At 37.8% G+C, this 16,321-nt stretch overlaps 1 protein-coding gene across 1 annotated transcript; it reads left to right on the forward strand.

Annotated features, from left to right (window-relative positions):
- Positions 1 to 299: 299 nt before the first annotated feature.
- Positions 300 to 16,093, forward strand: LOC105051085 (alpha-mannosidase At3g26720). The gene is made up of 29 exons (XM_010931373.4): positions 300 to 631; positions 723 to 806; positions 937 to 1,025; positions 1,297 to 1,471; positions 2,526 to 2,645; positions 2,841 to 2,927; positions 3,005 to 3,076; positions 4,495 to 4,608; positions 5,916 to 6,016; positions 6,105 to 6,198; positions 6,329 to 6,496; positions 6,594 to 6,683; positions 7,470 to 7,535; positions 7,625 to 7,681; positions 9,404 to 9,623; positions 9,728 to 9,861; positions 10,207 to 10,275; positions 10,375 to 10,434; positions 12,269 to 12,340; positions 12,446 to 12,493; positions 12,672 to 12,791; positions 13,033 to 13,098; positions 13,335 to 13,447; positions 13,577 to 13,661; positions 13,969 to 14,079; positions 14,158 to 14,250; positions 15,439 to 15,486; positions 15,622 to 15,690; positions 15,757 to 16,093. The coding sequence occupies exons 1-29, from the start codon at positions 407 to 409 to the stop codon at positions 15,979 to 15,981; spliced, it is 3,075 nt and encodes a 1,024-aa protein (XP_010929675.1). The 5' UTR covers positions 300 to 406; the 3' UTR covers positions 15,982 to 16,093.
- The last annotated feature ends 228 nt before the right edge of the window (positions 16,094 to 16,321 follow it).

Raw genomic sequence — 16,321 nt, forward strand, 5'->3', positions numbered from 1 at the left:
CCATTATCATTTACGCTGCGGCGCATGGTTGGAAATTCTTTTCCTGGATGCACGTTGAAACTCTATTTGGCCAGCACGAGTAAATTTAAGAACACCAAGAGACTAAAACCAAAAAATCTGAACGTGGGCACGTGGCAGCGGACTTTTTAAAACGCTCCTGCCACCCTGTAATCTTATCCCGAGAATTGGCGTGCGCATAATCTTCTACGTGGCAACTGCAACTTGAAACTTGAACGCAAAATCACGTGGGTCCACGTGCAATTTCCAATCGTTATATTACTCCCTAGGAATACCAGAATCCAGCTTGAAGTCGCACTTGCCACCATCCCGTCTCCTGCCGAGCTCTTACCATCGAAAGCTCCGCTTTCTCTCCGTTGCCTTCCGGCCTCCATCTCGAGTGGAAGCCATGGCGATCGACCCCATTCGCCGTCGTCCTCCTCTCATCTTCTTTTTCCTCTTTCTCTTCATCGGAATCTGGTCGCCGGTGGAGTCCAATTACATCGCATACAACACCACACAGAGGATCGTCCCCGATAAGCTCAACGTCCACCTCGTCGCCCACACCCACGACGACGTAGGCTGGCTCAAGACCGTCGATCAGTACTACGTCGGCTCCAACAACTCCATCCAGGTCTCCTGCACCCAAATCCGTTCACCATTTTTTTGGGAATTTTGTTTACTGATTTTTTTTTTTTTTTGTTTTGTTATTTTTTGGGTTCTAGGGGGCTTGTGTGCAGAATGTTTTGGATTCGATGGTGACGGCGCTACTGGCGGATAAGAATCGAAGATTCATCTATGTGGAGATGGTCTGTCTGGAGTTCTGTTCTTTGATTTGGGTTTTGGGGTGGTTGGGGTTGGGGGGGGGGGTGTGGGAGCATTCGATTTTGAGTTGGAGATGGTGATTGGGTCTAGGGTTTTGATTTGGACTGATTGCAGGCATTCTTCCAGCGATGGTGGAGGCAGCAGAACGATGCGATCAAGAAGATAGTGAAGGAGCTAGTCAGCTCTGGTCAGTTAGAATTCATGTAAGTTCTTACTTACTTTGTAGTAAATATATCTTCGAACATTAATTGCAGTTAATTATTCTCGCAGTAAATCTCCATAATATCAATGTTCTTGTTTACCTTATCTTTTTGCAATCACTTTCTTTTATGAATTTTTCAAGTGAACTGCATTACATGAGCATGTAGATTTTTTGGTTATTTGTGTCTTTATTATTATTATTATTATTTTGCAAATAAAGATTTTTTTTTTTTAACAAAAAAATAAACTTTGGTGTCATTTTTGGGATTGAAGAAATGGGGGCATGTGCATGCACGACGAGGCAGCGGTGCATTACATAGATATGATCGACCAGACAACCCTTGGGCACCGATTCGTCAAGAAAGAGTTTGGTCAGACTCCAAGGATCGGTTGGCAGATAGATCCATTTGGACATTCAGCAGTGCAGGCTTACTTACTTAGTGCAGAGGTGTTGCCTTTGATTCCTCCGCTCTCTCTCTCTCTCTCAAGCTCTTGCTTTTTTTTATGTCTTAAATACACTCCATGTCAGGCTGTGGGTTAGTGATGGATGTTAGGATGTAATTTCTAATGAATTAGTTTCTGGTTTATGTTATAAAGATCAATATTCAATGCTAAAGTCCAAGATGACTTGATATTCATGCACGGCATCTGTCAAGAGAATTTTACCGTCCAACACTTGCCTTATCTGCAATCGATTTTAATGTTGTCTATTAATTAATCATTTTGCTGGTCTTCCTTTTCTTAATAGCTGATCTTTTTTCTATCTTGATCATAGTTTGTGATCCATAGCATGTGGTGCTGATCTATAAAATGTCACTTTCCACTCTAATGGTGGAAAAATGCTGCTTTTGGTAATTAATAATGCCCACATCCCATTGGACTGATCATTATTGAAGAAAATTAGCTGATAAATTAATGCCCTTGGGTATAAATGTTTGATCTGTAAATTGAACAAAAACGTTCTTACATTGTGTAAGAAAGGCAAATGAGCTGCTTTTGTATCTGTGGGTGGGTATTCATGTGCCTTTGCTCATTTTCTCTGCTTGTTAGTTGAATTGGTCTTCATTCATTCCCCCCCCCTGATTGCTTCGATCCATTTAGTGTTATCTTCCATTTCGTTTATTTCTTTCACTTCAATCAAATTACTACATTCACCTCTCCACTAATCTAATCAATGGTAACATCCTTCCATTGCGTCTATCTAGTTGAACAATCGAGAACCAACACACTTTTACATTCAGTGATGCAATTATTGCATCCTTTCACTTTGAAAATGTATTTGTTTATTTGTTTTCTATATTTCAGAAAAAATGCATCTTTTCTTCCAACTTATATGGATTCACGTTCATAGGATGGCACTGTAGTTTTAACCTACCACAACACTTTTCCTTTATCTGGCCTTAGGAACTGCTTTGTACAAAACTTAGGTGGAGGGCCTTCTTTATCCTCCTTTCTTCCAACTACACATGAGTGGGCTGCTGAAATCTTCTTACAATCTGCAGGTTGGATTTGATGCTCTTTATTTCTCACGTATTGATTACCAAGACCGGGAAAAGAGGAAAGACCTGAAGAGTCTGGAGGTTGTCTGGCGGGGATCCAAGACCCTTGGCTCATCTGCAGATGTGAGTGTCCTGTTATACACAATCTCTTGGCAGTTGTCCTATAGAAGATACATTAGTTCGGAACCTGATTATTGTTGACACTATTCTATTAATATATCACTTGATCTTTCGAATCACTGGATCTTTTTTTTTTTTTTTTCGCATTATGCTGTCCGAACTCTGAAGTATTTTGTATTGGTTATTCTTTCATTTTAGATTTTCACTGGCATATTTCCCAAGAACTATGAACCTCCCCCTGGTGATTTTTACTTTGAAGTTAATGATAAGTCTCCTGTTATTCAGGTGATTCTACTGACAAGTTCCTTAAATGTTTTGAATATATGCTCGGGAACTGACCTTTGTGTTCCTTTTTGGTGTAGGATGATGTACTTTTGTTTGATTATAATGTTGAAGAACGAGTTAATGATTTTGTAGCTGCAGCTATAGCACAGGTAGGCTGATTTGTAGCTTGATTTTAGGCCATATCCCCATTTACTTTTCACACTTGGATTCCTGAGTTCTTTGGGTTCCAAAGTTCATTAAAATGCTTGTACAAGGCCAACTTTTTGGGTATTCTTTGTGGAATCTTATCAGTCTATCTCAAGACATGTAAAAGAACATGGTTTCTTTAGAAGTTCATGCGAAGTTTAAACATAAATTCTGGTACATTGCTGCAAAATTGTATGAAATAGATGAAACTTCCAGGATTAGGCTATTAGATGGGGTATGATCAGTGGCATGGAATCTTGTGTGTGGTGAGAACTGAAGTTATGTGGACACTTTACGACTTTCACAGTGGCAATATCTTCTGAAGCTGGAAACAACATCACTCTCCTTGGTTTTATGGGCATGGAGTGTTATGCCTACTTGCGCAATTCTTATTGATTTTCATGGGCAATCAACTGCAAGAAATATTGTTGGAATTCTACACCATTTCCTTTATTATAACCTAACATAATGTTACGCTGCATTCTTAGAATTGTAATATGAGTTCAAAATCGTGGTGGTGGAAGACACATGTTGAGTTACAAATTTTCGTAACCCACATTTAATCAAGACTTGCAACATCTAAAATGATTACATAACCAAAATTCAAATGTTTTATATGTTTCTTTTTTATAGACTGAGTGTTTATAAATGCATGGCATGCTATGTAAACGTAGAATCCATATAGTTGTGGATAATTTCACTTTGCAAATTACTAATGGATCAAATTTCATGACTTCAAATACTTTCAAGCCATGAACTGAATCAACTGTTTAATTTGTGCATCTTAATCACTAGGATTGTCCATTTCTCTGCCAACCAGATATATGGGCAAGAAATACCTCAAACATTTGATTTGTGCTTTCATAACTAATTTAGATGTTTAGGTCATGATTCTTATTGCTGATGTGCAATGTATTTTGCAGCTCCATCTTTCTTTCTTTTCTTTCCTGTTTTCTTTCTTTTATTTTTTGGGAGAAGCATGGTGGGAGTGTCACCTTGTGTTTTCATAACCAAGACCTCTCCCTAGTGCTAGCCTAGTTGAGAGAGGTGCCAACCAGAACATCCTAGTTTTGTTGGTTGCGGTGATACAATTTAGGTTGATACTTCATACATGCATATACACATATACATGTATGCATACATCCATGTGCATTTGCATTGTATGAAAGTGCTAGTGTTCTTGGACTTTGGAGGTTGCAGTATTGGCTACTACAAGACTCCTTGTCGCTTTTCTGCATGTCATGTTTAGAGGTAGACCAGGTAAATATTGTGTTTGAGTGCAACATATATAGTTTCTATGGTCTAGGCTTCTTGAAATTGTTTTATTATAACATGCATCTGTTAAATGAGAAATTCAGTCAGAAGTTGCATTTCTTTGCAGGCAAATGTGACGAGAACAAATCATATAATGTTTACCATGGGGACAGATTTTAAGTACCAATATGCAACTTCATGGTTCAGGCAGTTGGATAAATTCATTCATTATGTCAATAAGGTAATTTTTTTTCTGCCAGAACGTTTTCTAAATACTACCATTTCATTATTGTATGTTTGAGGCTTTGAACAAAGAGTATCATGTTTGAAAACATGTCTCTATTTTTTACCCTTTGCTAGCCAATATTTCCTTATTGTTTGTGAAATACTGTGGTTTGAAGTCCTATAATTGTCTCAGAATTTCTTGTAATAGGAAGGGTGGCTTGTAAATTTGAATTGATTTTGACCGAAGTTGTCAAAAACCTGTATCTATGGACTACGTATTTGGAATGTTCCTTTAAGCACATCTGCACCTCTCTCTAATAGCAAAAGCCAACTTCACTCCCTTACTACTTAGTAGGTGACTTCCATAGTACCTTTTGACTACTAGTCTATGTTCTTTTGGTCTTCTTAACTTCCAACTTTCCAATGGCTTTGTAAATGGGCACTCTCTAATGTATGGTCTGTTGAAAGGAGGGACATACAGTTCATGGTTCGCCGAACCACCCTCAACCAGATGGTTCAAGGCAGCCGAACCATATTGGCGACTGACCGGAATGGTTCCGATGTTCGAAATGATAAACTAGCGAGGAGGAGAGGGAGAAGAAAAGAGAGAAAGAGGTAGATAGGGGGTAAAGGAGAGAGAAAGAGGGCCTCTGGAGGCCGTTGGAGGGTAGCCAAGCTTACTGTGCCGCTGCTAAGCTCGGTACTTGCTGTGCCGCTATCGAGCTTAGTGGAACCTGGAGGAGTGGGGAGGGAGGGAAGGAGAGGGAGAGGAGGCCGTTGGAGGCCTCTGAAGGGCTAGCAATGCCGCTGTATCTCTGTCATACTACTAAAGGTTGGGGGAGGGGCTTCGAGCGAAAGCGGGGGAGAGGGAAGGAGAGAGAGCGGAGCTCCTCCCTCGATTTTCATCAGCACAATAGAGATGCAGTGGCATCACCGGCCTTCTGGAGGCCTTCTCTCCCTCTCCTTTCCTTTGCCTCCCCTACTGCCCTCCGATGTCCTCCGAAGGCCCTCTCTCCCTCCCTCTCTTTCTCCTTCCCTCCCTCTCTTTTCCTCCTTCTTCCTCTCTCATTCTCCCTTTGCCCCTCTCTCTCTGTTCAGACCCAATACGGAACGGCATGAGACACATTGAATCGTGCCGCCGGCCAGTCCGAGCTCCGATACTGGCATGACGAACTTTGATACAATCATTGCTATGAATGGTATTTTAATTTGATTATCAGGGTAAGGAGGTTGAATATATGAGCTTTCACAGTTATATGCATTTTCTCTTTAAAATCTGGGATTTGTTATTTCCTTCTAAAGTACTATTTCCCTGCACTTAAGGATGGGCGGGTCAATGCCTTGTATTCAACACCATCCATTTACACAGATGCAAAGTATGCAGCAAATGAGTCGTGGCCTCTCAAGACTGATGACTTCTTCCCGTAAGTTAAATATTTGGAATGTTTCACTGCTATAAATCATCTAGAATTTGGTTGCATCTGTAGAGACAATTAATGTTTATGTTTTCAGATATGCAGATGATCCAAATGCGTATTGGACAGGGTACTTCACAAGCAGGCCTGCCCTAAAAGGCTATGTAAGAACAATGAGTGCTTACTATCTGGTATGTTATTGTTCACTTCTTTACCTTTTAAATATTAAAATTTTTAAGGTTGTTTGCAGTTTATATATTTCTAAATGTATGCGTTTATTGTTTATCATTTCTGTCTTTATGAAATGTCATATAAGTTCAGGCAGCTCGGCAGTTGGAATTTCTCAAAGGAAGAAATAGCTCTGGCCCAACAACTGACAGTCTGGCTGATGCTTTAGCTATTGCTCAACATCATGATGCAGTTACTGGAACAGAAAAGCAGCATGTGGCAAATGATTATGCCAAACGATTGTCAATAGGCTATGCAGAGGTGATAAACTAAATTTAAGCATATCATAGTCTGATGTTTCTTCCATGTCTCCTTTCTAAGATAGAAAACCACTTTGATACATTGACATTATTTGCAGGCTGAGAAGTTAGTTGAATCTTCACTTGCTTGCTTGACAAGTCCAGACTCAAAATCAGGGTGTTACAAACCAGTGGTGAAGTTTAAACAGGTAACAAATAAATGATTGTTTCTGTCCATATGTTAGAGCTTCTATTAACTTGTGCAATTATCTGTCTACATCATAGTGCTGACTTTGTGACATGATCACTTATGGCAAAAAGCTGCTAAATCAAATGGAAGTTTAAGTATCAATGGATATCTGGAGATGGTTTTCTTGGACAGATACAATGTTGTTCAACCTCTCAAGGATCTATTTATCGAACTATTAAGGATGCATGCTATTTAGATTATTGTTAAGGTCAGAGTTCGCATGTGCAGTGATACGGTGTGTTTCTGGGAACGTGGAACCACACCTTGTGAAATTACCTGTTATGCTAACTGCAGCCATGTGAACTGCTGCATTTTTCACTTTGCTAGATGTATTCTACTGACTTTTAACTTTTAGGCAAATAGATCATTTGAGCATATTAGCTTTAGTTGCTGCAGATACTATGGTAATATTAGATGGCATCTTTTCTGAACAATAACTCAATAATGCCATTTTTTGAAATAATACACTTAGAGTATATTTACTAAGTACATAAATGCACATGCTAATTTGCCGGGTATGAAACATATTTTTGAAATACATTATGGATGTATTTTTGAAAAGATTTTGCTCGTTTCTTTGATGCGGGATTTAGGTTTCTGTTTTCCCATTTCTTGTGTCACTTGTGGGACTACATGATTATATATTTCTCATTTGTGCTTTCTATTTTATGGATAAAACTTCAGTAAGGATTTTGTCTACCAATTTCTTGAATCTTACTATGAGTTTTTATCACAATTTTTGCAGTGTCCTCTTCTCAACATAAGTTACTGTCCTCCATCTGAACTAGACTTATCTACTGGCAAAAGCTTGGTAAGACCTAATGTGATATTTCATGCTTCGTTTCTTCTAATGACTTACCTATTTGGGGTTTACACATGTATTCTGTTTAAAAATTTCAGGTTGTTCTTGTCTACAATTCTCTTGGGTGGAAACGGGAGGATGTCATCCGCATACCTGTATGTACATTCATTGTGTGACTCATCCTGATGCTTATTACTATTGTTTTTATGTTATTTTGATTTGTCTTCTTGTGTGAATGTACGGCATGCTTATAAAGAGCTAAAGTCGCATATTGATTACATTATCTCTTCCATTAATGTTCAATGATGTGATCTTGCCAAGTCAAATTCGAATAATGCATCTGCTTGATCTGCATATGATAAGAAAGTATTCGTTGCCTTATGATATCACCTCCTCCCACAGCTTTATAGGATATCAAATTTATTCCAATCTTACATTTAAAATGTTCTCTATCTGGTAATAACACATTCCCCTTCCCTTAAGGTCAGATCTGGCAATCTGGTGTATGAGAAGTTCTTAATATGGTGCATAATTCGTTATTTTTCCCTCTTAATGCCTTTCAACCTTGCCATTCATCCCAGCTTTATGGTCTTTTTGTATATCAGTGCATTATCAATAGAAGTTTGCAAAAATTTTGCACAACTGGCTCCTATTCAAGTGGCTCTGTATGAATCTAATTCATGGTGAAGCAGCTTTGGGCAGGAGAGGAGTTTTCCTAACAATTTAAGGCATTCAATTGATCATAAGGGTGATCTCCCTGGTTAACTAGGCAGTTTAAGCTCATCAACCAAGGAGCAATACTCTAAGGACTCGTTTGGTTCGTAGGAAGAACTTTTCTTCCCAGAAAGTAACTTCTTGAGAAATAATTTCTCAGAAAGTTACTTCTTGGGAATAGCATTTTGGTATGTTTGGTTGACCATGGGAAGATGACTTATTATAAAGTAGCTTATGTTTGGATGAGCATCTATTTTTCTGAAAAAACTGTGTAAAATACTTATTATACTCTTAGTACATATAAAACCATATGTTTTTACTCAAATTTTATATAAACATTAATATTATATTAATATTAATATAAATACAACATTAATATATTATAATATAATATTAGGCCATAATAATTTATTGTGTTAATATAATACTAATATATTAATATTATATTAATATAATATGAATATTTTAATATAATAATTTATTAATATAGATATAAATATAATATTATATTAATATAAATATTATATTAATATTAATATTAATATTAAAATAATATTAAAATATAACAAATATTAATATTAAGATAATATTAATATAATATTATATTACTATTCAGTATTTCATCCTAACCATCCATTGATATTTTACTAAATTTCAGCTATGAATCTTAAAAGGATATTTTAGGAAAGAAAAAAATAGTACCACTTCCCATGTCACGGGAAGTGCCAAAATCCACCTCCCCCATGGATTTTTACTTCCCATGAAATGTGGGAAGTGACTTCCGATGGGAAGTACTTTTCCACTCTCTCTCTTCTTAAAACTCCAACCAAACAAGAGGCTCTTTTTTCACTTTTCAGGAAGTGCCTCTTCCCCCCTCCACTTCTCGTCAACCAAACGAATCCTAAGATTCTTCTACTTGGATCCTGTGATAGAGTCTAGGTATAGATAAAGATAGAAGAAGAGTAAGTTTAATGAAAAGCACCATCTCCTCTTCAAGGCATTAACTATTTTGCTCTTTCTTTTTGTGGAATATGTATTAACCGCTTGCTGTTTTCCTTAGAGAAATAAAAGCAGTTTTTCTTGGAATTATGTAATTACTTTCTTTTCTTTCTTCATTTTTTTAAAGTTCATTCTCAACTGAATTTTTATCAAATATGCTACAGGTTATCAGTGAATCCGTTGTTGTTCATGATTATGAAGGAAGAGAAATAGAGTCACAGCTTTTACCTTTGACCAATGCCTCAGTCTACATAAGAAACCACTATGTCAAGGCATACTTAGGCATATCCCCAAGTGTTAAACCTAAATTTTGGCTTGCATTTCCAGTATCTGTACCACCTCTTGGTTTCAACACTTACTTTGTTTCAAATTCAAAACAGACAGGTGAAACTTGTCTATTTTATTCATTGTTGTTTGTATGATATTATATCTTAAATTTTTGGAGTAAAAGAAATGGTCTCTTTGCTGATGAATAAATGCCACTGCAGGTGCTTCCATGTCGTCACTGTGCTCATCACAAGGAAGTAAGAGTAGCAGTATAGAAATTGGGCAAGGACATTTAAAGCTTCTCTATAATGTGGATGAGCGAAAACTATCACATTATTTTAATACCAGAAACTTGGTATGCATTTAAATAGGCACCTTTTGGTGTCATGTTAGGACTTGTAATATTTATTCTTTTATTTATTTAAAACTGCTTCCTTCCTACCATGATCTCGATCTATAGGTTTCTGTTCTCTCTGTATATCCCATAGTAGGAAATTGCTTTTTAAGTTTTGGTAATTTCAAAATCTACATTGGTGCAACCACAAGTTATCTCTACAAGTTTGTGGTCTTCTATCCACTGAGTAATTATTTTAGGGAACCGTTATTATTATCACCATTTGTTTTTTTTATCCTTTTGGTGAGGGGGGAGCAGGATGGTTCTAAACCTCATTTATGTCTAAAATAATTTTCTTTGTCCAAGGTGAAAGCAAATGTTGAGCAATCATATAGTTTTTATGCTGGCTATGATAAAAATGGCACCGACCTTCAGGTATATTCCCATGTTTTAAGTGATAAATTTACTAAAGTTTGCAGTATGTTTCTCCAATGTGTATAAGCTAGCACTAAAAGTTTGTTTTGCTTGTTGAAGGCATCTGGAGCATATATATTTCACCCAAATGGTTCATTTCCAATAAAGCCAGAAGGACAGGTATCTAATGCTTTCTAAAACAATTGATTTATTGGAAGAGAGGACCTATTCATGATGATTTCTAAAAGAAGTATTGAAACTTTCATTTGGGTTTTTTACATATCACACCCTCTAATTTGTTGGTATTACATATAAATCCTCTCGTTATCATTTTATAAATCGATTCAAATAATTTTCAGCTAGCTTGCAATGAATACCTTGGGTTAGGTTTAGTCTAGATTATGCACAGGTGCTTGTTTAGGTGTTTAGGTAAGATAATTGTAATTTAGGAGATGAACTTACCCGTCCCCTCTTCTTCTCCTTCCATTTCCTCCTTCCACTCCTCCTTTCTTCTTCTTGTTCTTCAAAACCATGGCCTTTTCTGTTCCAATACAAAACCATTTAAATCCCTCTTCTTTGCCACTCCTTCCTCCACAAAACCCCACATGTAACCTTCCAATCCCCATTCACCAACAGGACCGCCACCATGAAAACGCCCTCTGCCAAGTTCCAATTCTCTGAGCTCATGGGTGGCTGTGACCTCTGTAACTGCAAGCTCTAGTGCCTTGCCAAAGAGACCCCATCACCAAACCCTTAACCTGAAGTTTGATGGGTTCCCTTCTCTGTCTCCCCTCTTGTCCTTCAAGAAGCCTTTTGAGAAGGAGCTACTCAACCTTATCGACGGCCTCTCATAGCTAGCAGGGACTCAAAAGATTCACTGAAGAAACCGACCAAGCACTGCTCAGGAGGAATCAAGAATTTTGTTATCGAGCTCGAAGATGAAGTCAATGGAGTTGCTGTTGTTGCTGCCGGGGATGATCATGACCATGAACAACCCCAAGAACTCATTCTACATGTAATGTAGGATTGTTCAAAGGGTCAGAATGGAAGGCCGTGTTTTTATTTGAGAGCTGGAATGGGGACAGGCTCATGATTTTCTTGCTCGATGAGCTCAAGTGAGGGGAGAAGGGACCTCCATGGTGAGTCCTGAGTCTGCCAATAAAAGTAATGTACATGAAGATCTGATACCCCAAAGGAGGGGAAGAAGAGCAAGAGTGGGGAGTTCAGACACCATTCGTGGCCCCATCATCTCAGGTGAACCATCATCTACTTGAAAAGGGGGAGGATAACAAGTAGGAGGAAACTCTTGGATCTGAATGTGTTACTGTTAATATAGCCGTGGAGAGCTCAGAGAATGGTAAGAGAGATGTATCGGCTCATAAGTTGGATGATCTCACTAATGATGTGATCGAGCTCTAAGTGGAAGGGGTGGTGCAGTAGTAGATGAGCTTGTTGGGTGGTTCGGGAGGATATTCTGGATGACGAAGGGTTTGGTGCCATAAGGAGAGCTCAAGGGGAACCAATGGGCAATGGGTGAGGATGGTGTCCTTGATGGTGACATAGGAGGGACAGTTTTGTGGGGTGAGGCACGACTTCAACAACAAGTGGGAGGAGGAGAGCAAGTGAGATCAAGAGTCATTCACATGGCTCTTGGCCCATGTCCATGGTTGGAAATCATGCTCTTCTTCTAGATGGCCTTCTATGGAACATGGCCTACAAGATACCAGAGATCAATCTACCACTATGCTTCCTCTTCTTATGGTTTTCCACTTCCCTTTCATTTTCATATGATCTGGACCTGGTTGAGACTGATCAAGTGTCAAGTGGTCATTTATCACACTTGGTTAACTTAGCCAGGGACCATGGTTCATTGCGATGATGAAATTCCTGTTTTCAATTTTAATTGATATTTTCTGGGTTGATTTATAAATAGTGATACATAATATATTGGGTGCGATATGCAAAAAACTCATTCATCTAAGCTGTCATTTGCTAATGTTATCTGCTGTAATAGGTTCCTCTGATGATTCTACAAGGACCTATATTAGATGAAGTGCATGAACAGATCAATCCATGGATATACCAGGTGATCTCATTTCTGAGAAAAATTAGTTTTTTGCCTATTTATTATCAAGACATTATATATCTCAGGACTCCAGTCATGTTCATATGATTGTTACTGGATGTGCAGGTTACCAGAGTTTACAAGGGGAAGGAGCATACAGAAGTCGAGTTTACAGTTAGCACAATCTCAATTTAGTATATGATGCTGATATCTTTTTTCTTGCATGAAGTTGGGGCATGATTAGGTCTCCATGCTCCAGGCTTTTAGTGTTTCTGTTGTTTATTGACCCGAATGCTTATTCCCTAGAATGTTCACAATGAAGACAGTAATGATATAAGATCCTCAACTCTAGGTAGGGCCTATACCCGTTGATGATGGCATTGGGAAAGAAGTAGTCACTCAGCTAACAACTACCATGAAGACCAACAAGACATTCTATACAGATTCCAGTGGGCGTGATTTTATTAAAAGGGTATGCTTCATTGCATTTTTGAATTGATAATTAACCAACGCATTATCCCAATATGTTATCAATAGCTAGAAACTGAATTTATTTGTTCATTTTTCATATGCCTCATAAGGTTCATTACATTATAATTTGTATTTAATTGATATATTTGGTTGAATTATTAAGCTTTGGTACTGGGCTTATATTGTGGATGTGCATGATAAAATCCTTCTTTTAATTGTATAATATATTACAACATTTGCAGATTCGAGATTACAGATCAGACTGGGAATTACAAGTTAACCAACCTGTTGCTGGAAATTACTATCCTGTAAGTTTGCAATTATAAGTGAAATTCCGTACATGCATTTCTGAAAGCAGGTGAGGTTCACTTTGGCAAAATGGCCAAGCCTGTCATGCTTTTAAAACCTGAGCTGAAATACATGTAAAAAATCAGACACTTTTCATTTTTCCCGTTAGATGAACTGCCTAACTTAGTCAATTTGGGAGTCTGACTTTTGGCTAATTCCTAGAAAGATGCAAATAAGACTTGTTATGTTATGTCAGATTAATCTCGGAATTTACATGGAGGATAATAGCACAGAACTTTCTGTTCTGGTAGACCGCTCAGTGGGGGGCACCAGCATACTGGATGGACAAATAGAGTTGATGCTCCATAGGTACATTCATCCAATCACTTTGATTCTTTCATAAATGTAGGTTTTACCTTATATATAAAATTTGTAATTATTTCTTTTAGATCACATTGATCTGGAATTTTATTGGCTTCATTTCTTCTGATGGTATAGGAGGTTGCTCCATGATGATGGTCGAGGAGTTGCAGAGGCACTTAATGAAACAATTTGTATCAATGATAAGTGTGAAGGACTAACGGTATGTATATCTTTTCAAGTCCTCAGAAAAACTCCTTCACACATGGTTTTACTCTTGCGGTGCTGAAATTATTGTTAAGCTGATGTATATGACCATGATGACAAATATAACATGAGTGCTAGGTGGAGAGCGTGTTTGTGTCATAACACATTATTTTTCTGACTAGTTCAATGTGTGTTAGAAACTTTGTCATTCTGTGATGAAAACACAGCACAAAAATCATCTTAACCGAGATATTTTTGCAAAGTCAATTTTTGTTGGTAGTGCATGGGCAGTTCAATATTTTTTTCCTTTTTCTTTTGAACAGGTTCAAGGAAAATTTTATTTTAGAATTGATCCATTGGGAGAGGGAGCTAAGTGGCGTCGGTCCTTTGGCCAGGAGATATATTCTCCTCTTCTTCTAGCATTCTCAGAACAGGTAAATTTGTGCCTGGTTATGAGTCTTTCCAATGTGTTAACTCTCACATGTGGTTTGCATTTGCATTTACATTTTCAGGATGGAGGTAACTGGACAAGTTCTCACATCCCAAACTTCTCTGCAATGGACTCCTACAGCTTACCAGATAATGTCGCATTGATCACCCTTCAGGTATTTGTCTCTTCTCTACAAAGAGACCTTTCCAACACCATAGTTAACTCAATAAACTAAAATGGATCATATTGAGGAAACACATATGTAAGTAATTTATCTAAGTTCTTTTGATCATGTGATTTTGATTTTATTTGATTTGTCCACTGCTCTTTAAAAACCATTAAGCCAACACAAGTAGTTGATGCAAGTATATAGCCTTTTTTTTTCCTTAAATGTTTGTATTTGTTTGCCTGGACTTCCAATAAACTAGTAATGTCGGTAAAATCTTTCAGACTTAACAAACTGCATAATATACATGTCGAACCTAGGATATCTAGCAAATATGTCTTTCTTAAGAGGGGAGAGTTCTCCGGTCATGTATATCACGGAAGATTTTTTTGCATTTCTCAACCATCCAACCACCAGAGTTTTTTGACCTGTATTATTCTTGACATGTTGTCCTCTATAACTATTACACTTCAGAGGAATATTGACTGGTTATAATTGCAGTGATGTAGCTTGCTGACCACTTCTGCAAATTGACCTAAAATGGATACAAACATTTGGGTTATCAGAAAAAACGAAATATAGTTCTACAATGCAAATATTGGAGAATCACAATTCCTAAATCTTGAATCATAGAGTTTTATAATCTCCTCTAGATATAAGCTTGTCTTTACAACTGAAGGAACATGTATTGAAACCTAGCATTTTCCACGTCTCTATCCAAATTGTTGGAAGCTAACTGTTAATATTAGCTTCTATGAGCTTGAAATGATTTATGAGAGCCAGTGACCGTCTCTTTCAGAAATCCAAATTGCTAACGGTTGACACAGACTGGATCTGAAAGGGCGCTAACGTATTTTTCTGTATGGAATGAAGAAACGTGTGATGCAAGGGATTGAATGGCAAAGAAAGCCTGTTTATATTCAGTTTGGAGTACTAATGGAATTTGGAAGCACATTATGTTAGAATAACACCCCAATTAGTTTTATATGTAATTGTCACATGCCACGGTACATGCATCTCGATCCACATGGTCATGCTTTTTATAATTCAGGTGTCTTGTCATGAGCTCCAGGTCTTCAACATAAGGAGTGTAAATGTTACTGGGATCCTGTCATGTTTTGATTAATCATGGATGAAGTATGATATTTATCCAAGTGTATTACACATCTTTACCATCTTTGTCTAATGTACTGTCAGGCTCTTGAAGATGGAAGTGTGCTTCTTCGTCTGGCTCACCTTTATGAGGTCTTATATTTCTTTCTATGTTTATCCAGATAACAGTTAAATGATGTGGCATCTCTTGCCAACTGAGCTGTCACAGAACTCGGAAATAGGTTTTTATCATCTTTCCCTAATCTTTTTTTCCCCTATGTTCTCAAGGTGGGAGAGGATAAAGATCTTTCAACTATGGCCTATGTGGAGCTCAAGAAAATGTTCCCTGACAAGAAGGTAACAGGTGCAGCTGAACTGGTCTTTTCAATAGAACTACCCTGACTCGTAATTGTAACAATTCAGGTCAGCACGATCACAGAGATGAACTTATCTGCTAATCAAGGGAGGGCTACAATGGAGAAGAAGAGATTAAAATGGAAAGCCGAGGGCTCCACAGGTTCAGGAACTGTCGTAAGGGGAGGTCCTGTTGATGATACCAAGCTGGTGGTGGAGCTGGGTCCAATGGAAATCCGCACATTTCTTATAAAGTTCGAGTATATTTTCTTCCCCAAAATGGGGCAACCTTGAATTTATGGTGAATGGCTCCCACCTGCATCCCCAATGTTCTCTAGTGTATCCTAGTAATATTCTCAGGCTGTAACAATTGAAGGTGTTATGAATAATGTCGAATTGGCTGTCATTTATGTTGGAGCAAGGACTTTCACATCTGAAGCTGATCAGTTACGGCTATCTGTTGATCATTTGATCTGTAAAGACGCTAGCTTCTTGTTTATGATGTATTGAAAGTGCAGCGATCATCAGGCCGTCAAGGGTTTGAAATTGCCATGAGAAGCCCTCGATCATAGTGAAGGTAGTATTATAATCACTCGATCATAGATTGGTTTACGTAATCCTTGTTATATGTCAA

Source organism: Elaeis guineensis, chromosome 9 (assembly GCF_000442705.2).
Source record: "Elaeis guineensis isolate ETL-2024a chromosome 9, EG11, whole genome shotgun sequence".
Taxonomy (NCBI): Eukaryota; Viridiplantae; Streptophyta; class Magnoliopsida; order Arecales; family Arecaceae; genus Elaeis; species Elaeis guineensis.

Excerpts from the sequence above, each read along its gene's own strand:
- LOC105051085 (XM_010931373.4), top strand. The coding sequence starts at position 407 with ATGGCGATCGACCCCATTCGCCGTCGTCCTCCTCTCATCTTCTTTTTC. Across the intron at positions 6,684-7,469 it reads CAGTGGTGAAGTTTAAACAG|TGTCCTCTTCTCAACATAAG; the intron begins GTAACAAATAAA and ends CAATTTTTGCAG. Across the intron at positions 12,341-12,445 it reads TCAATCCATGGATATACCAG|GTTACCAGAGTTTACAAGGG; the intron begins GTGATCTCATTT and ends CTGGATGTGCAG.